At 34.2% G+C, this 20,076-nt stretch overlaps 2 protein-coding genes across 2 annotated transcripts; both read left to right on the plus strand.

Moving 5' to 3' along the window:
• The first annotated feature begins 1,153 nt into the window (after positions 1–1,153).
• LOC117690094 (uncharacterized) lies at positions 1,154–10,421 on the plus strand. Its single transcript, XM_066068936.1, has 11 exons — positions 1,154–1,157; positions 1,891–2,055; positions 2,660–2,674; positions 2,900–3,162; positions 3,779–3,868; positions 3,957–4,355; positions 4,580–4,662; positions 5,917–5,983; positions 9,268–9,468; positions 9,714–9,928; positions 10,134–10,421. The coding sequence occupies exons 1-7, from the start codon at positions 1,154–1,156 to the stop codon at positions 4,610–4,612; spliced, it is 969 nt and encodes a 322-aa protein (XP_065925008.1). The 3' UTR covers positions 4,613–4,662; positions 5,917–5,983; positions 9,268–9,468; positions 9,714–9,928; positions 10,134–10,421.
• Positions 10,422–13,495: 3,074 nt separating this feature from the next.
• On the plus strand, positions 13,496–19,955 carry LOC117690095 (uncharacterized). The gene is made up of 6 exons (XM_066069854.1): positions 13,496–13,680; positions 13,780–13,970; positions 17,718–17,975; positions 18,076–18,190; positions 18,314–18,488; positions 19,590–19,955. The coding sequence occupies exons 3-6, from the start codon at positions 17,760–17,762 to the stop codon at positions 19,636–19,638; spliced, it is 555 nt and encodes a 184-aa protein (XP_065925926.1). The 5' UTR covers positions 13,496–13,680; positions 13,780–13,970; positions 17,718–17,759; the 3' UTR covers positions 19,639–19,955.
• Positions 19,956–20,076: the final 121 nt, after the last annotated feature.

The raw sequence follows: 20,076 nt of genomic DNA on the forward strand, positions 1-20,076 counted from the left end.
TTTTTTCATTACCAGAAGTGAAAACAGCGAATCAACGATTCAAAATAAATTATACTTTTGCTTGCGTTTCGCACACCGTTTGTTTTAGATCATAGCCATCAAATTTCAGCATTTATTAGAAAATGGAAAAGATTTTCTTGCTACCTGAGGAAGATGAATTTTTTAAGTTACAAAACCATTGCCTGCTAAGTATCCATGGATTTATTAACATTATTGCATTTATTTAAGAGGTGGACATGGTGGCATAGGTCTGCCACAACTTTTCAGGTAATTAGGTCGACTTTAAAGATCTTGATGTCGACTTATCAGACAACTATGATGACTCGTCAGATCTTTATGTCCACTTTAAACTTATTCACGTGTGAAAAAAAATCAATACTAAAACGTTTAGGACCCATATTTTCCCATATGGTTGACTTAATATTTTCCTACAAGTCGGCTTAAGGATCTGACGAGTCGACATAACCATCTTTTAAGTCGACATCATTATTTGACAAGTCTATATAATTATCTGATAAATCGACATACTTATATGACAAGATGACATAATATTTGACAAGTCAACATCATTTTCTGACAAGTCGATTTATAATATGAATGATCATTTTCTTCAAGCTTGTGGCAATATTGTTTTTTTCTGTCACATATTCATGTTAACCTGTACGATCGTTATGTCATCTTGTCCAATAATTATTTTAACTTGTTAACTTTTTATATCGACTTGTCGGATATTTTAAAGACAAGTAAGTACGGTAGCGTAGCGGGGCCAACAATTGTGTTTCAACTTATAGATTGCATGTCCTTCTTTTTATTGTATTGTCATTACATAAAGTATTGTGACCTCTTATTTATTTAAATGAATTGAATTGTATCTTGTGATTTCTATACAATTTAAATCACTTCATTGGATTTCCCAGTTTATTGCTATCTGCATTATCGACTTTAAAAAAATATGAAGTTTGAAACGTTGATTTATGAAAGAGAATTCATTACATTGACAGATACAATTCAAAACATTTGCATAAATAAGAGGCTATATAACTTTATATGTTGACAATTCATTAAAAAAGAAGGACAGTTTATAAGTTGAAACACAACAAGTGTAGGCTCCGATACCCTCCGTAAAAGTGTAGAAGTAAAAGAAAGCCACCAAATGCGTAGGTTGAAACTTTTGTTCATTATACCTTCTAATTGTACATGTACACGACATCAAAAATGACATTAATATTGCTGCTACTTCATTTATTTTCTTTCTACTTTTCAATAGAGTGTAGTTTTTTTCAACCTTATAACTCTGCTAAAATTCCAATATACCTATATATCCTTGCACCATGTTCATTCTCCCCCATCTTCACACTCCCTTCCCTGCCTGTTGACGTATTGCCAAGTATGTCTCCTAATTCAAGCATGTTATCTGCTTGATAACGAAAAAAGAAAATTAATTATACAAACGGGTATAAAGGTATCTAGAATTCAGAAAAATACCTGCATCAGATAAAATTGTTTATAGATATGAGAGTCCTCAGAGGATGAAGATATTTAATATATAAAACAGCACTTATCGACAGTAAAATTATGCTCTCTTGATCGTGCATAATAAAAGCCAATGAACATGCCTTGGATGTACTATTTTTTCATTACATAAAATAAATTCATGAAATATTGTAATTATCATCACAGTAAGTTTGTTTTTCTTTTTGAAGAAAATGATTTCGAATATATATATATATATATATATATATATATATATATATATATATATATATATATATATATATATATATATATATATATATATATATATTGGCATTGTAGTTCTTCAGAAAATAATGCAAACGTACAATCTATTTAAAATACTTGCACTTAACTAGTTTACTCACAATCATATAGAGCCTCCTCCTGGAAACGTTAGCGAGGAAGTTGAGAGGGACGCATGCGTCGTGGGACTACAGGACTCGTGTGCCGAAACACTGCCGATCAAGATCAAGAAATGTGTTGATTACAATGTCTATTACCTGACTCCCCCAACAAGTTGCTACAAGGCGTACTGTTTCCGTGAGTTTTCAAAATTTTATTGAGACTTACTATTAAATTAAAAATTCACCAAAGCTCCTTTTTAATTATTTTTTAGCCTTACAAAACAAAAATTCAAGTTGCATTTAGTTACTGTTTACGTTCATATCTCGCTTTCTTCCCTGGAATCAATGGTGTGATCTTTTTTAAGTGCTATTATCAAATCAAAGATTCTTATGGTAATCTAGATGAGTGGTCTTAAAACGATAACTCTACTGGCAATAGTTATTTAAAGTTAATTAAAGCTGAACACGACTGGTAAAAGGCATTATCCTCCATATTTCTCTTTCGTCACCGCAATCCGTTCATCCGTTTATAAGCTGATATCTCTAAACATAAAACACTTCAAAGTAGTTATGAAGGTCCGCATACTGAATGTAAACAGAAAATTTACATAAAACAGTTAAATAATGTGCAAAAATGTATGTCAAAGTAAGAAAAATTACACATCAGCCAACAGTTCTAGGTGTGCAACTTGGGGTAAGAAAAACTATTTTTTTTAATTTGCTACAATCTACAAGCCATTTTTAGATTTAATGTATTTTCTTAAATCGTTTATTGTTACTTTTATAAACTGAATTTTCAGAATATTCTACCAACGGTACGTACAATTTTTTTTTAAAAAGAAAAAAAAAGTCATCAATAACTCAAGTGATTTTAATGCATTTTAAACATTAGAACATTATACTTTTATGTGAAACATTTTCATCTCGTTATGAAGAAACAACATAAACAAAAATCTGGATATAAAGTGGATTTATAGGTTATTTTTGTTTACTCCTGGAAGCATTGCAAAATTCATTATCAAAAATAAAGTCTAATTTAGGTACTCCACCAACTGATGTGGTGGAACGACCCGTGGTGAGCCACCAGTTTGTCAGGGTGGAGGGCAAGACAGCAATGCAGCAACTACAATTCGTCTGTTCCTTTACTGCAAAAGGATTCGAATACTACTATCAGGTGAAGTGGTATATAGATGACGAGCCTCTTATGATTAAAGATGGCGTCCAAAATGAGTCCATAAGAAATACAGATCTGGGTTATGACGATAAAGATGAAAGAAAGGGATATCTGAAGCTTGGCATCAACGTAAGTTATGACAGTTCAAAATTTTCCCTTCTGTGCGTTAGGTTCCGACAACAAATTAAATAATATTTATTTTTTGTTTTTTATTGCTAATTATATTGTATAACATTGAAAATGCACGCATGCGAATCCCCTCCCTCTCCAAAAAAAAGATGATTCGTTTTCTTCTAAAAGAGAAGGGAGTGGAGTGTCCACGGAAACCATTATTAACTTTACTAAATAAATTATAGTACGTCATAGGTTATCGTTTCCGTCACTTTTTGACGATGTAAAACAAAAATGCACTCACCTGTCACAGAAGTACAATAAAACCGACACATAAATCCAGACAGAGTATAAATCTGAAATACCTGTAGACTGAGGGGATCCGGACACTTAATACACCCATCATTCCCATAGATCCCGGGTTTAAGTGAATTATAAAACACTTTCAGACATTGGGGTCATTTATTGTCATTATTTATATTTGATAATTGTTGTTGGTTTCTTTTTTTGTCATATTTGAGTTTATGGTTTTCCTAGTATTTTGTATGTTTTTCTATTTTGTTAACATATTACTCATTAACAAGATAGAATCTCATATTTAAAATTGAGTCCTATTCATGAACCTTTATTTAAGATCAAGTGCTCGGTGCGTTTAAAAGAGGTACCAGACGGTGTGCCCGGACCTTTCTCGGAGATAAGTAAAACTGTCTTTGCTGGCATACAAGTAAGTAAACCCTTTATAACAAATAAATCTCTAATTTGTGAAATTGAAATAAATATTTTGGGAATATCAATTAACGATTCAAACGCAGGTCACGTCCACTAGAGTTAACATCAAAAGAGACAAACCAGAGGGGCATATTGAAATCAAGTTAACAGTTCCTTTCGGTTGTCCTTTCATGCCAAATGGCAGTGTAGAAAACTGTGGGTTGGATATTGAGATGAACGTTCCAAGAGATCCGGAAAAATGTTCTTCAGTGATAAAATCTGCAAAAACCTTAATAAGTCAAGGCAAAAATTGTGGGTTTAGAATTTTCCAAACGGATTGGGATAAAAAAGTCACACTTCCAATTGCATTTATTGACATGCCAGAATACGATTTGGTTCTTCCGGATTCACCAGATGGCGCTTTCCGGATCGGAATGATAACTGGACAGAAGGAAGGAAGTCCCGAGTGGAGTGGGATCGAGCTCCAGGATGTTTATGTTCATGTGTTTATTTAAGCTATATTCCATTTATAATAATGTAGAAATAATTTTCAATTACATAATTTGATGAAGGCAAATTAAGATTTAATGAAAATCGGTTAATAATATAAATATTTGCTAAATTTCAAAAAATACAAAAGTATTAACGTTTTTTCCTTACCTTTTCTCCAGAAATGGCTGTATATGCTCTATACAAGCTCTACATTTACCTGGGGTGTACTTTGTAGATTTTACATAGCCCTGATATTTGGCATGGCTAGGAATGTCCCGCCGTCAATGATCCACACATGCTGACGTTTGATGGAAGGAGGTAAGTCCTCTGGTATCAATATTTTCTGATACAAGATCATGAAATCATTTAATATTTATTCGTTTGATGAGATATCGGCGCTTCTGATTGGTCGAAAAATTTCTTTGATACCTGCATCAATAAAATTTTTGCCGGATCTACTTTTCTAAACTGTTCTGATCTAACACTATTTATAGAACGGGAATTTCCAAAATAAACACTGTCAACAAAATGTAAAGTTATGTCTGTTTTATTGTCAGCAGACAAAATACAATTTTATAAACATAAAAACTTGAAAGTTTAACCTTCAAAAATAAACAAAATACATTATTTGATTCACGAAATAGAAAATTAAGCGTCTTCTCACGATTTCGTCTGCTTGAGATCAATCAACATTACTGCGAGGCTGGCTGTTCCTTTTCCAGAATAATTATAACGAACATATAGGCCTATACACTTTCACGGTAACACTGCTGTTCAAATTTGGTAACGATGATTTTTAAATTTACACATGTACATGATCGGTCATCAGAATAAGCATCGTAAAGAAAAGCTAAGACTAAGAGTAATGCATCAACTCCTCCGGCGCATTCCAAGCGGCAGATATACCATGTAAGTACATCACTGGCTAGCTAGTTACCACAACGTTTACAAAAGTAGCTTATACATACTATTCTTTGTCGACATATCAACTATATTCGTCCATGATCGCCTCTCTTTGGATAGTTATCTCCAGTTGCATATTCCAGCGATCACACATGAAAACTAGTTTTATTACGAATTTTCCAGCACAGTGAATAATATCACAAGCTATCGCATGTATTTTCCTTTTGTTTTCAATTCAGCCGGTTCAGATTTTAACTCACTATTTGTGTTTAATCCATTAATTCAACTCAGTAGCTCTGCATCAGCTGAAGGCGCAACCATTTTAAATATTGTTGCTGTTGTTGTTTTGTATTCATACGCGCCGCTTCATTTACATTATTTACATTTTTGATCAATGACACTTAACATTTTTTGATTTGAAAATGTTTTATTAAATGATAAGAAATGAAGATAATAATTTTTCTATTGATCGACGTATCAAAGATACGTCGATCAATAGAAAAATTATTATCTTCATTTCTTAAATGGTTACTTATTCACATATTCTACAATGTAGATACTGTTTAGTTTGAAAAGTTTGCCCAAACTCTTTACAATTTCATCAAAATGTTATGGTATTTCATAGAAGAAATGATCGTCTTAATTGATTTCATTCATCTTCTTTGTAAGATACGAAAATCAAAACCCTGGAAGATTCGTTCTCTACTGGGGAAAGAGAAAAGGTTTCTCTTTGGAGGTATTTACGTATTCTCGTATTTTTGCTTTATTGTCTTACAAAGTTTTGATATGATACAATAACGAAAGGGACATGGTCACGATTTTGGTCAAATTCTACTTTTCTGTTTTTATAATTTTTTGAATATGTCGTAAGTAACGTGTACTCCATGTTCTACTACCCAAGAAATTGAGTTAATATTCTCTCGACACGCTTCTGGGGAATGACACAATTGTCAACGATGACCACATCACCGAGAAAAATACTGGTCGTCGGAAGTCGTCCAGAGAGAATGATGACTCGTGCCAAAAGTAAAGGTAAAGGCTGTGTTTGCGGAACCATCAACGAAATTGAAATACAAAACAAAATCACACCAAACGACAAATTTAAAGGCAAATTTCTGCCAGCAAGATTCCGGCCGATTTCGATGCATGGTTCCCCCTGTTTAGAATGACCATAATTTCTGTCACCGCATGTGACCTTAAACCCGCTTTCATCTATAAATTTAAGTTGTCTTGCCGTCTTTCTTTGACCAAAATCTATATATGCCTGGTTATACACCATATCATATTGGGTAAATCCGGTACCTTTTGAGTGGCTCACACGTTTGTACATATAGTTCAGTTCTTTTGAAAGAGTCACTTAGATCGTTTTCACAGAAATGGCCCTTACAAAACAACAAATACAAAACAAACCAAAAGATCCCAAGATCAAAAAGAAGACTAATAAACGAATTTACCAACAACTTTTCTCACAAAACTCGCACTACATGCCTTTTGTAGTCTATATTGTAATTTTATAACAACATTTATGAATGCGATTTTATATTACTAAAACAATTTTAAACAGATAGTAACCTGAAACAGGAAAGTATCTTTTAATTTTATCTTGTATTTCTTTTCCGGTCATTGTTGGCGACTCATTTTTTACAAATTCGATCACGTTTACATCTGGAGGTGTCTGGACGACCATTCAAATGTTGCGGGGTCGCCTCTACGTTTCCGTTGGACATATACCTTTTACAGCTTTGAAGAAGTCATGAATGAAACTCGATATTTATTAGCAACGATAGTAAAAATACCCTTGGAAACATCACCGGTATCCAGTTTTTCTCCATGCTCTATTATTTCTTGAACTATCAGAAGTCACAGGTCTTTGCTTGTACCCACGCTGTTCTTGTATTCTCTACATTTTGGGTCCTTTGCGGTTGCCATTTTGTTTGTTTTAAACCTACCTTTTATACATCTCTTAAAAAACGACAAACGACTTTGCATATTATAATTCAGCGCGAAACTTTGGAATAGTATATCTTTATTTTATCTGCGAACACTCATTCATAAACCCCATATTTGATTACGTTAAAACTTGCTACAATTTATATTATAATCGCCCGAACTGCATGTCTAGAAACAAGATGGAGGATATTCAAGTGCAAGTGGAATATGGGCCAGGGGAGATAATCAAGTTCAATGTACCAGATAAACCGTGTACTTATGAAGAGTTAAAGTGTGAAATAAAGACAAGAATTAATCGTTTGAAGGACTTTTGAAAAGCAATATCTTGACGATGATGCTAACTGGATAATAGCAATCAGCAACACGTGCATTGCCGAGGCATTCAGGTGCGCCGTCCCTGTCGCTGGATCGTCCTTGCGTCGGTTCAAAATGAAAACGTTTGATGGATGTTCCCCCAGCCAGTATCCTAGCAAACTCAGGTGGCTTCCAAAACTTTTAAAACCGAAATTATTATTTGTTGAAGAGCAACATGATTCACCTGATATCACTATCAATGTAGATCTTCATGAACATGACCAGTGCCAATTATCAACACTTATCCATAAGTCACCGCTACAAATTTTTATTGATGAATTAAAAGATGAACTCTGTAGGAATTAATAGCGCAAGAAACCACGTATCTCATCTAGAAAAAAAACTTAAGTAACCCATTAAATGTCAAAATTGATCAAACTAAACTCAAATGTGGAAACTGTCATTTTAGACTTGGACACACAAAGTGGGGTTGTTCTTAAGGGCCATGTGAGGGAGCGCAGTATTGTGGGGATTTGAGAAGAAACAAGTTATTGATAACCAAAGTGCCGTGAAAGTTTTTTCAAGAGAGTTGGATAAATTAAAACATTGTATGACAATAAAAGAACCGCCTTTGAAGAACAATGCAACACTTTTTAGCAAGGTTCTGTCCTATTTGGTTAACACAAACATCGACAAGTATTACCTCGTAGTAAAATTCTGTATTGCGGACACTTGCTATGGGTGCAATCCATCAAGATATTTCTGTTCTTGAATAGTATTTTCAAAGTGCGGTACCTAGAAATTTAGAAGATACCTCGTAAACGTCCCAAAACATTCTGAAATCTCAAAAGTCGACGCATATGTCATTTGAAAACAAACGTGGGAATGCTGCAAGACTCCTTCCTGAGGAACAAGGAGTGCATTTTCCAAATTTCAACGAGCTTACCACTACCCCAATTCACTATACTAGCTTACAGTGTCCTAACATCACATCACCGGAATTGGAAACACATACTACATTCCAGTGATGCCATCAGATTTGGATTTGCAATTTTCAGCCAAATAGGCTAAATTACATATAAGAGAAAATCACTTTTTTGACTTAATGTTTTGTACGTTACTGGTTTATCATCATATTTTTTTTCAAACACTCCACACAGGATTTCGTCCCACACAAATAGAAATAGACATAGGCCACATGTAGGTTCTAAGACATTTTGACGAATACTACGAAGGTTTTTATTAGAGGACACACCTTCTCTCAACGACCTGCCCAGAACTAAACCGGTCTATCAGACAGTGACTAGCTGACTGTAGCACTCTATGGAGCACCGTTACTCACAATAATAAATAAAAACTAATAACTTTTTAATTGAACATATATACAAAATTGTGACTTACCTCCCCTTTCAAGTTTTTTCATGATGATCTTGCCAATCTATTTTGTTTGGACACCTTTTTTCGTTAAATATGACAAAGGAGGAGCAGGTCCAATACCACGAAGGTTCTTACCAAAGAACACACCATCTCTCAACTACCTGGTGAGAACTAACTCGCACACGAAAACTGGTCTAACAGTCAGTGACTAGCTGACTGTAGCACTCTATGGAGCGTCTTTAATCACAAAAATAAATAAAAGCTAATAAAACTTTAACTGAATATACATACAAAATTATGACTAGAAGATGGGATATAAATTTTTTTTATTTTATCTTTATCGTAAAGACTTCTAACAATGAAAGACCATTGGGGATACTATTCATTGTTATTCTATAGGTTCAGATTGAGACAACAGCGTGTAGCAGGGGACCAGGACGTCCCACATGGGACCCCTTTTGTGTCTGCGCTGTAGCCGTACGGGCGGGGGCGGACGTGTTCGTCATTAATCGATGTCCATATAAACCCATACGGATTAAATACCTGTCCTGCAACGAGAACCTTTTGGATGCCCGAAAACTTCACGAAAAAAACTATAGAGTTGGTTTTTTATTCAGTAAAATACTTCATAGAGACTAATTATCTTTTTTTTTAATGCACTATCCATATCTTTTATTAAGCTTCATTTGATTCAAAATAACCACTTTATAAAGGATTTATAAATTAAACTAAAAGTTAAGTATAATTGGTCAGATAAAACACAGAATAATTGTGTGGGTTATTAATTGAAAGATAGTGTTTTTTATATCTACCATTACAAACTGATACTTCAACTTCATCCTTAGATATACTTTCCGAGTGGTACGTATGTTCAAGCGGTGTTGGAGGATTATCTCACAGATAACGTTCGGACAGTCAACGTACACGTTTATCCGTCCAAATCCGACCGTGATTTGACGGGCGGACTGTGTGGAACTCTGAACGGAAATATGTGGGATGATTTCATGGACAGGGGCGGTAATTTACTGTGGAGTACTGAAGCATTTAATCAATAGTGGAGGTATCGTTTTTCAAATATTTCATATAATCGTTAAATTTTATTAAACCAGGTTAATCTTTAAAAAATAAAAATACTTCTAAAACCATCAAGGTTTTACCTGTGCTATGATGAGATTTCGCTGAAAGCATCAAGACTTCAATGTACCCTGAATGAAATACATTTATATCCTTTTCCTTTGTAAATTGTAAAATTTTTCTGACGATAGTCTCGGGAAGGCTGAGTTTTGGGGAAACATGAACGAGGACCAGTTGAATGCTTTGCCTCGCTGGAAACACGATGTATTCTACTGTACATGTCCATATGAACAAGTGTCCGGAAACAAACCTACAGAAATTCGCGATTGCTCTGAGGACACCATTGTAAAATGTGCCAAGGAGGACAACCCAGCACTAAATAAAAATAAATGTCAAATCCGGAATAAACGGTCTGCTGTTAAACCGTTCTCCTACAAAATGTTCCAGAGACAAGACATTCAATTGAGCGAATTCACAGACACCGATACGAAAGCCGAGAAGGATCATTCGAGATTCGAGATTCAAAATACGAGATTCGAAATAGTTACGAGATTCAAGATTCGAAATTCGAGATTCAATATCTAAATTAACCAATCAAATCATGGATCTGAAACCTGTATCCTAGCAACATCAAACTGTTCTAAATAAAGATCATTCGTACATGCTTTTTCCTACAAATAAATGCCTTAATAGCTCTTATGTAATGGTTATAAAATGGTTAAATTAACATTGATGAATTAACCCCACACAATATATACAATTAAATTAGTGATAACAGTGTTGGCTTTGCGAATCTATGTGATTTTGTTTGTCCTGTATGTATTTCCCCCCCGAACCATTTTAACCCGTAGTGTATTCGCCCCAACTGTGTAAAAATCGGCTCGCGAAAAAAGATCTGTTTGATCTAAATAATTAAAACTATGTGTGGTTTTAGCTATGAAACGAAATTCAATGAAATAATCAACATGTCAAAATATAGGTTATGATAAAGTTTTAAACCATAGGAGATATAATGATTTACAACCTCAACGACAACAATCCAGATAGGAATAGTGTATTGTAGGGTATCAATGTCATTGTCGATATGAGAGAGAGAGAGAGAGAGAGAGAGAGAGAGAGAGAGAGAGAGAGAGAGAGAGAGAGAGAGAGACAGACAGAGAGAAAGAGAGACAGAGAGTTTTGTAGTGTCATATTCAATTTTGATTTAGAATTTGAAATTGTTTGATTTGATACAAGCATATACAGACAATTAATCCACTCAAAGGAGAAAAGAGAGGAGGTAGCTAGGTTAGGGCAGACCAACTAGCAAGCTTTAATTTGAACGGTGTTAGCGCACGTGTGATTTACATCGACTCTCTCTCTCTCTCTCTCTCTCTCTCTCTCTCTCTCTCTCTCTCTCTCTCTCTCTCTCTCTCTCTCATCACCTAGCATTTCCTTTTCCGTGGAGGGGTTTGGGGTAATTGTGATTTCTTACATTAGCTAGCGAAAATGATAACAAAAAAACATGGAATTTTCTTTAAATTGTGTGCGGATGTTGTACTCAATAATCTGTTTTCAGTAAATAAATTTCGGGGGGGGGGGGGGGGGGGGGCTATATAGTCCTAATTTAATTTGTCAGTAATTCTGTCCCCACTTCGTTTTCTCTTCGTTTTCCAGGCTTTTTTTTTTTATTTGGCTCGGCAAATTAATTTCAAACTTTCTGTGTAGCTCCATAACGATGCACTATAGATAAATTATGAGTAGTTTTACTTTTGATAAAAAGGTATATATATATATATATATATATATATATATATATATATATATATATATATATATATATATATATATATATATATATATATATATATATATATATATATATATCCGTACTTGATTAAATTTGACTCTTATAATCGGATTTAATGTTCCAATAAATATAGGGTAGGAAAGAGTAGACGGGACTTTTTTGCGCATATCCTACTGTACCATTCATTCAACATAGGTATTAGCACTCAGGTCGACTTTCATTTTTTTATCCACTGGTTTTAAAGCTATTAATTTTTGAAAATATTTCGAATTTATGACCTGATTATATATAAATTAGAGTTGCGCTGGTGCATCTATTTACCCAAATGAACCAAAATATAACTAAATGAATCTAAAAAAATTGACAAAATTAGTTTTAAACGACTCATTTTTCAATTCTAATCGGGTATGTCCTTTAGAAAAATCTTGAACAACACATGTTTAGCAAATAAAACGACAATTGTTTCTCTTCCATAACCGCATTTTTACACAAAAAAGGTGAATAAAGCCGGGGTTTAATCTATTGGTGGTGAAATACCCCAGGGGTCAAACGCATCAGGTGGAAATGCACAATGGCAAACAAAATCACTTAGATCTGCGAAACACACTGCATTATAACTAGTCTACTTGAATATTCTGTGTAAAAATAAATACAAACAATTATTTAGTTAGCTAGGGAGAAGTGAACATAGCATTTATTTGTATATAAGAGCATGTACTAATAATCTTTATTTAGAACAGTTTAATGTCGCTAGGATACGTGTTTTCAGATCCTTGATTTGATTGGTTATTTAGATATTGAATCTCGAATTTCGAATCTTGAATCTCGTATTTCGAATCTCGTATTTTGAATCTCGTATCTCGAATGATCCTTCTCGGCTTTCGTACACCGAAGAGGTATGTGTATTATCTTTATATAGTAAAAAGTTCTTCAACCTTTGAGCAATAAATAGAAAGTACCTAGGGTAAGCGATAAATCAGATTTCGTTTTTATGTTTCTTTTTCTTTCTGAAAAAAACAACAACCATGTTCTCATTGTTTTAATTACACTGATTTTAGTAGCATTTGATTGTCATGGAACTCGTCACATCACTTGATTACGGTATTAATATGCAGAATAATATAACTTTCTATCAGAAAATAAAATTGATGAACCAACCACATAAATTGTATTACGAATAAAGAAGTTTTCAAAAGATATTATGGATTTTAACACACATTTTTTACCCGGTGACATGGAAAAGGAATTTAACAATTTGAGATGACGGTCACTCCTGAAGATGGTTATAATATTGACTTGAAGTTAAAGAGAAGTTATAAACGTTTAAAAGATTAAGGATAACAATGGACAAACATTAATAGCATCATTTGAATAACTTAAAATGTTTTTGAAACTTGTGAAAAATTTTAAAGTTGTGGGGGTTTTTCTTTGACAGATAAATATATCAAGGACGAAGCGTGAAGCGGAAGTTATTTGGACGCGGGAAAAAGCAAGCGATTTTTGCAATAACTTTATCAAACAATCTCAGACTTACAAAACATGTAGTCGAGTTCCAAGTGTATTTCCTGACTCTCTCATAGAATACTGTGTCTTGGATATCATGATCGTATAAATCTGTGTTTGGTATTAAAATGGTTCAAAAAGTTATTTAGATATTAACTTAACATCATTTGCTGTTAAAGCTTGTTTTCTCGATATAATCAAGGCACGGAGCAATAAAAAATGTAATCGGATTGAAACCAGGTCATAGTTAATTACTTTTCAGATGACCAATTCCACGATTTGGGCTGGAGGGAGTCGAGAGGCTTTGAGAACAACTTGTATGAAGGAAATTTCTCAGAAAACCACACTTAAAGCAGTTACAGAGGAAGGAAAGCCATCCATAGCAGAACAAGTTAAAAAGAAAACCTGTACAAATGAATGCAGCGGACATGGAATCTGTATTAATGGTAAATGAATGAATGTTGAAAAGCAAGAACAAATACTACATATACACTTTTTTTCTACCATACAAAAAATAACTGGATGTTCACATGTTTTTGTTTCAGGAACATGTGAATGTGATGAAGATTTTGGAGCTAAGGATTGTTCCATGGACCTGAACAAACCCCCACTAGTGTATGGAGTAAACATTGAGGAGGGAGGGCTCTGTGATAAAAGAACCTACCAGAGGGCCCCGGTGGAAGGCTACGGGTTTCTAGATATGCACACCCACTAATGCTTGCTGACAGTTTTCCATGTGAGTAAAGCATTTTACCCTAAAACAGGAGAATATTTTTAGCTCACCTGATCCAAAGGCTCAAGTGAGCTTTTCTGATCACAATTTGTCCGTTGTCTGTCGTTGTCGTCGTCGTCGTCGTTGTTGTAAACTTTTCCACATTTTCATCTTCTTCTCAAGAACCACTGGGCAGATTCCAACCAAATTTGGCACAAAGCACCACTAGGTGAAGGGGATTCAAGTTTGTTCAAATGAAGGGCCACGCCCTCTTTAAAGGGGAGATAATTAAGAATTATTGAAAAATTGTTGGTATTTTTCAAAAATCTTCTTCTCAAAATTTATTCGGCCTGAAAAGCTTAACTTGTGTGGAAGCATCCTCAGGTAGTGTAGATTCAAGTTTGTTCAAATCATGGTCCCCGGGGGTAGGGAGGGGCCACAAGAAGGGGATCAAGTTTTACATAGGAATATATAGAGAAATTCTTTAAAAGCCTTCTTCTCAAAAATATCAGGCTAGAAAAGCTCAAATTAAAATGGAAGCTTCCTCAGATAGTGTAAATTCAAGTTTGTTCAAATCATGGTCCTCGGGGGTAAGGTGGGGCCACAATTGGGGGATCAAGTTTTACATAGGAATATATAGAGAAATTCTTTAAAAGCCTTCTTCTCAAAAATATCAGGCTAGAAAAGCTCAAATTAAAATGGAAGCTTCCTCAGATAGTGTAGATTCAAGTATGTTCAAATCATAGTTCCTGGTGGTATGGTGGGGCCACAATGGGGGAATGGATTTGTACAGAGGAATTTATTGAGAAAATCTTTAAAAATCGTCTTCTCAAAAACTATTAGGTCAGAAAAGCTCAAATTAAAATGGAAGCATCCTCAGGTAGTGTAGATTCAAGTTTGTTAAAATCATGGTCCCTGTGGGTAGGGTGGGGCCACAATAGGGGGATCATGTTTTACATAGGAATATATAGAGAAAAACCTTAAAAATATTCTTATCAAAAACGATTAAGCCAGAAAAGCTCAAATTTGAGTGGAAGCATCCTCAGATAGTGTAAATTTAAGTTTGTTCAAATAATGGTCCCCGGGGGTAGGGTGGGCCACAATTGGGGGATCAAGTTTTACATAGGAATGTATAGAGAAAATCTTTAAAAATCTTCTTCTCAAAAACTATTAGGTCAGGAAAGCTCAAATTTGAGTGGAAGCATCCTCAGATAGTGTAGATTCAAGTTTGTTCAAATCATGGTCCCTGTGGGTAGGGTGGGGCCACAATAGGGGATAAATTTTTATATATCGAGAAAATCTTTAAAAATCTTCTTCTCAAAACTATAAGGCCAGGAGAGCCCAAATTTGAGTGGAAGCATCCCCTGATCGTATAGATTCACGTTTGTTTAAATAATAGTCCAGGGGTAGGGTGAGGCCACAATGGGAGGTGAATTTTTACATAGGAATATATAGAGAAAATCTTTAAAAATCTTCTTTTTAAAGACTATTTGGCCAGAAAAACTTAAACTTGTGTAGAGGCATCCTCGGGTAGTGTAAATTCAAGTTTGCAAAATCACAGTCCCTAGTGGTAGGGCGGGGCCGTGATGGCGGTTTGAATTTTTACATAGGAATATATAGAGAAAATCTTTAAAATATTCTGGAAAAGTTTTCGGTCCAAAACTCATTACTTAGTGTGAAAGCACAGGTTATGCAGATTCAAGTTTGATGAAACCATGATTCCCTAGAGAAAAGTGGGGCCACGAAATGGGTGGGGGGGGGGGGTTATATAGGAATAGAGAAAAATCTTCTTACAGGTACAACAACAAAAGGGGCTTGGTATTTACCCCCCCCCCCCCCAAAAAAAAAAATAAAAAGAGGTGGATAAAAATTGACAGATTTTCAATTTTTTTTAGCAAGATCTACTTAGTTGTCAAGATATTTTGATACTGTAATGCTAATTTGATCAGAATTAAGGCAATTGTTGCTCAGGTGAGCAATGTGGCCCCTGGGCCTCTTGTTTAAATTATGTGTCAACTCTGGAATACCATGTAAGTGATGGATGAAAATAAAAATAGTTTTATCCTTTAGAAAATGAAGACTTATCTAATCTAAAAGTTATCTTTTCAGAGAAAATACGGTGTTCATTATGAAGTGGGTAATTTTTTAGGTCACCTGAATAAATCAGGTGACTTATTGCATCCCATTTTCGCCCTTCATCGTGCGTTAACATTTGTAAACATTTTCAGCTTCTTCGGTGAAACTACTAGGGTTATTTTGACCAAGTTTGGTGTCCAGCATTCATAGGAAAAGTGGAACATAAATTGTGAAATTCATGACCCCCATTCCCCAGGGGCATACATTTTCGATAAAAATTTGTAAATAAAAATCTTCTAGACATTCAGCAGAGAAATTAAAAGCACATGGTTAGGATGATGAGGGATGCTTTTACCCAAATTGTGAAATTCATGGCCTCTGGGTAAGGGATTTAGGCTCTATGGAAGTGCCAACATTGCCTTAAAAGGAAAATTTATTTAATCTTAGCAAATTTTCTTCCTACTTCCATTTGAGGAAAAGTAAATGCATGACTATGATTTCTATGAAGCCCTCTATATAATATTTTCTTCTGTACTTTTAAATTTGAGAAAGATGATCTAAATTCAATTAGAAAGTTACAACAAAAGCACCAGCGGAAATCGAACTCGGAATGTACGGACCACATGCCCGACACTTTATTTACTCTGCTATGTAGAAAGTTACATTTTGCTGTCGATAAAATTCTTTTAATAAAACGATATGTCGTTCTGATCAGAAGTTAGCCATTTTGTGATGATGTGTTATTTAAATTGTAAATGCATCGTCCATAGGACATAAATTCAGGCTTTTCACTTGGGGATAGATGGATGGATGGATGCAAATATGGCTTTATAATGAACAAGAATAGTTTGAGGTCACTTGAGTCACTCGGGAAACCTTTAACCGTTGTTCGTATGTCATCCGTTAACTATTTTACAGTATATTGTGGTATTCAGGTGACCCTCAAGGCCTGTGGGCCTCTTGTTTTGGCTTGTTTGGGGTTTATAATTACAGAAAATTACTCTGTCAAATTCAAAAGATTTGTGGCAGTGTGGACGAAACAGCTTAACTTAAAATGTTTAAAAGCATTTAAGGTAACTCCGTACCTATAAAATTATAGGTTCAAAGTTAAAAAACTTAACTTTTTTTAACTTATTGGACTTGAATTTCATAAAAAAATAAAGAAAATATATATGTATCCATACTATTTAAGATGTAAGGTAATAAAAACCAAAGGCTGAAATTATCATCTGAAAATCACACTTTTTCTTGTTTAAAAATTAAATAAAAGTGGATGGATACTGGTTTATATATTCAAATTTTATTGCTTACTATGCCAGAAAACTAAAATTAATAAAAAAAAATTGTTTACATTATAAAAATTATAACATTTAGATATATCACTTAGAGAAAAATAGAAAAGAGTTATTTCCCTTTGTCATTATTGAATTATGTCGAATATAAGGATGAAAAACGCTAATAAAATATCTCCAAGTAAACACTGATTTGAGTTTTTGATGTACACCTATAATAACTTAGAAATTACAAATCTACTTGCAAGAATTTTAATGAAATCATGGTTTATGTAAAATGTATGACGTCATAGGAGGGTGGATTTACTTTAAGGCGAGGAAAAGAACCCGAATGGTGATTTTTTGTCAGTGCACTTGGCATATATCAAAAAATAATTTCAAAGACGATGATATTGTAATGTAGGTTACAGAAAACAAGACAGAAGTTGGTGAGGTCATTGAGTACATGGTTCAAGCTGAACACGACAGTATAGCCGAGGTGTTCTGTCCCCTGGGACCGGCCAGGAGAAGACGCTCTGTCCCCCGGGGGTTCGTACAGGGAATCACCCTCTCTGTGGCCAACAACGGCCGTAACTTCAGCACACATCACACCATCTTTGTATTGGACGGCGTCTGTCAGGACACGGTCAATGTTTCCGGGGATATCCAGTTCACTCTCAGGGTACGACGCTCTTATTTTGTCATTAAATATGTTAAATTGTTTTAAGATGTTTAAAAATTTATATGAAATGTTTGCAAACCAACCATTCAAATTCTTGTAGGTAGGATATTGTTACATCAATGGAAAATGTTATGGTGATGGCAGCATCCATGAAACTGAGGAGTGTATAGCTTGTAACACCGAAAGGAGTACCACTGAATGGAGCAAAGTAGATGGTTAGGTTACGTTATTTGTTTCGAATCATAGTTCATAATATGCACGCCAATAAACGATTCTAACTCTAATTACAGAAATGGTTATAAGCTTCATAAGAAATTCCATTCGTTTTTCAATTTTAGGATGTGGATTAGTGACGGAGGCCGTTGATGACAAACTGGAAATAAATGGAAATCTCAAACCAGAAGGAGACAGTTTTCCGACAACCATTGTGGTCACAGTTCTAGTGAGTGTTCTGGTGCTGGCGGCCCTGGTAACATCTGTGGCCCTATACTACAAGATGAAACGCTCGGCCAGGTAATAATGGATTTTTTTTCTCATAAAGTTCATAATATTATAAAAGTCAAGAAAGGAACATACTATAGTCTGTCCCAAGTTATTGCTTCCATCAATTTTTGATGATTTTGAATAAAATTACACATACATGTGAAAGAAATACAGTTGAAATCGTTAAAAGGGAATATATCCAAGATATCTTCGTTGAACAATTATCCATTTCCATCTCAGAAAAATTCACAGGAACGAAAACAGATTCCTTACGGAGATTTATAATGGGGAATGTTTACATCTTTTCTCCATTCGGAATACACTCGGAATACATCGCGCAATTTTTTAACGTTATCATTCGGGCTTATTAATGGCTGTTGCAATGCAAAATCTCCGTAGACTTTCAATTTCGGGATGTGTATTGAAACCTGAAGCGGTAGAGGGGGCGTTTCAAAACAGATAATCTGGACATTTTTTTATATTAGTGGATGAACGTAGTTTGAGCACAAAGGTATTTACTATTAATGAAATATCATGCAAAAAGTGGTGGAAGCAAAAACTCGGGACAGAGTATAGTACGTGTTTCTGGTATTTGAAATATGATTTCCGTCGATGATACTTGACAACATTAGCTCATATTGAGTGTACAGGAGCAGAATTTTAATGAAATGTGAATTAAACTAAATCTCAAAGGATTTTTTTATCCTAAAACTGTATCCGAATACATACAATTTTTCAAAAACGGTAGTCTATTAGTATTTTCTTGACTTTTTTTCAAAAAAATATATCAAATTTAATATACATGTACTATTGTGTGTATCTGGATTACTTTCACATAAATCCAGTTCATTTTCTGTAACTCACTTATGACCATTAAGTACCGCAGTGAAGTATCATCATTTAATAATTAAGGAATGAATATCATTAAATATCTAGTGTTTAATCGATTGTTTGTTTGTTTTCATTTTGTTGTGGGGTTTTTTTTTTTGCATTGACCACTATTTTTTTCTTTATCAATATATGTGGTTTAGTTTGTCTTTTTGAAAATATTCAATTTTTTTATTTAGTAAATGAATCCTTTCAATTCTTTGAATTATTGTGATCTCATAATCACATTTCTTTGTTTTACAGCTTTTCATTAAAATCAGAAACCTTCAAAAACATGGAAAATAGATATTAAAAAGTACCTTTAAAGTTTGTACCATCTATTGTGCACTGTGTGTGATAAGTGACGCGTTTCTTTAATCGCTGAACTCTTCGTGTAAACCATACCCTCGTTCTTTTATTAAAATCGTATACTCAAGTATTCAATAACATATAGATATGCAGATAGATTTTTGTTTTTGTATTGGATTTATGTGTTCCATTATTGATTACTCAAACTAATATGTACAATTAAAGTAAAGGTATATTACGTTTATATAAGTGTGTTTAACTAGAATGCTACCCATGTGTTGTTATATTTTTGCTAACATATAATTTTCAATTATTCAATTAATGTGTTCTTATTACATGCTTCATCTTATTAAGCTTCATAAGAAATTCCATTCGTTTTTCAATTTTAGGATGTGGATTAGTGACGGAGGCCGTTGATGACAAACTGGAAATAAATGGAAAT

This window comes from Magallana gigas, chromosome 8, assembly GCF_963853765.1.
Source record: "Magallana gigas chromosome 8, xbMagGiga1.1, whole genome shotgun sequence".
NCBI lineage: Eukaryota > Metazoa > Mollusca > Bivalvia > Ostreida > Ostreidae > Magallana > Magallana gigas.

Coding starts and splice junctions, on each gene's coding strand:
- LOC117690094 (XM_066068936.1), top strand. Junction 3,163..3,778: donor ATCTGAAGCTTGGCATCAAC/GTAAGTTATGAC, acceptor CCTTTATTTAAG/ATCAAGTGCTCGGTGCGTTT. Junction 4,356..4,579: donor TCCAGGATGTTTATGTTCAT/GTGTTTATTTAA, acceptor TGTACTTTGTAG/ATTTTACATAGCCCTGATAT.
- LOC117690095 (XM_066069854.1), top strand. CDS start 17,760: ATGGTTCAAGCTGAACACGACAGTATAGCCGAGGTGTTCTGTCCCCTG. Junction 17,976..18,075: donor ATATCCAGTTCACTCTCAGG/GTACGACGCTCT, acceptor AAATTCTTGTAG/GTAGGATATTGTTACATCAA. Junction 18,489..19,589: donor AAGATGAAACGCTCGGCCAG/GTAATAATGGAT, acceptor TTTGTTTTACAG/CTTTTCATTAAAATCAGAAA.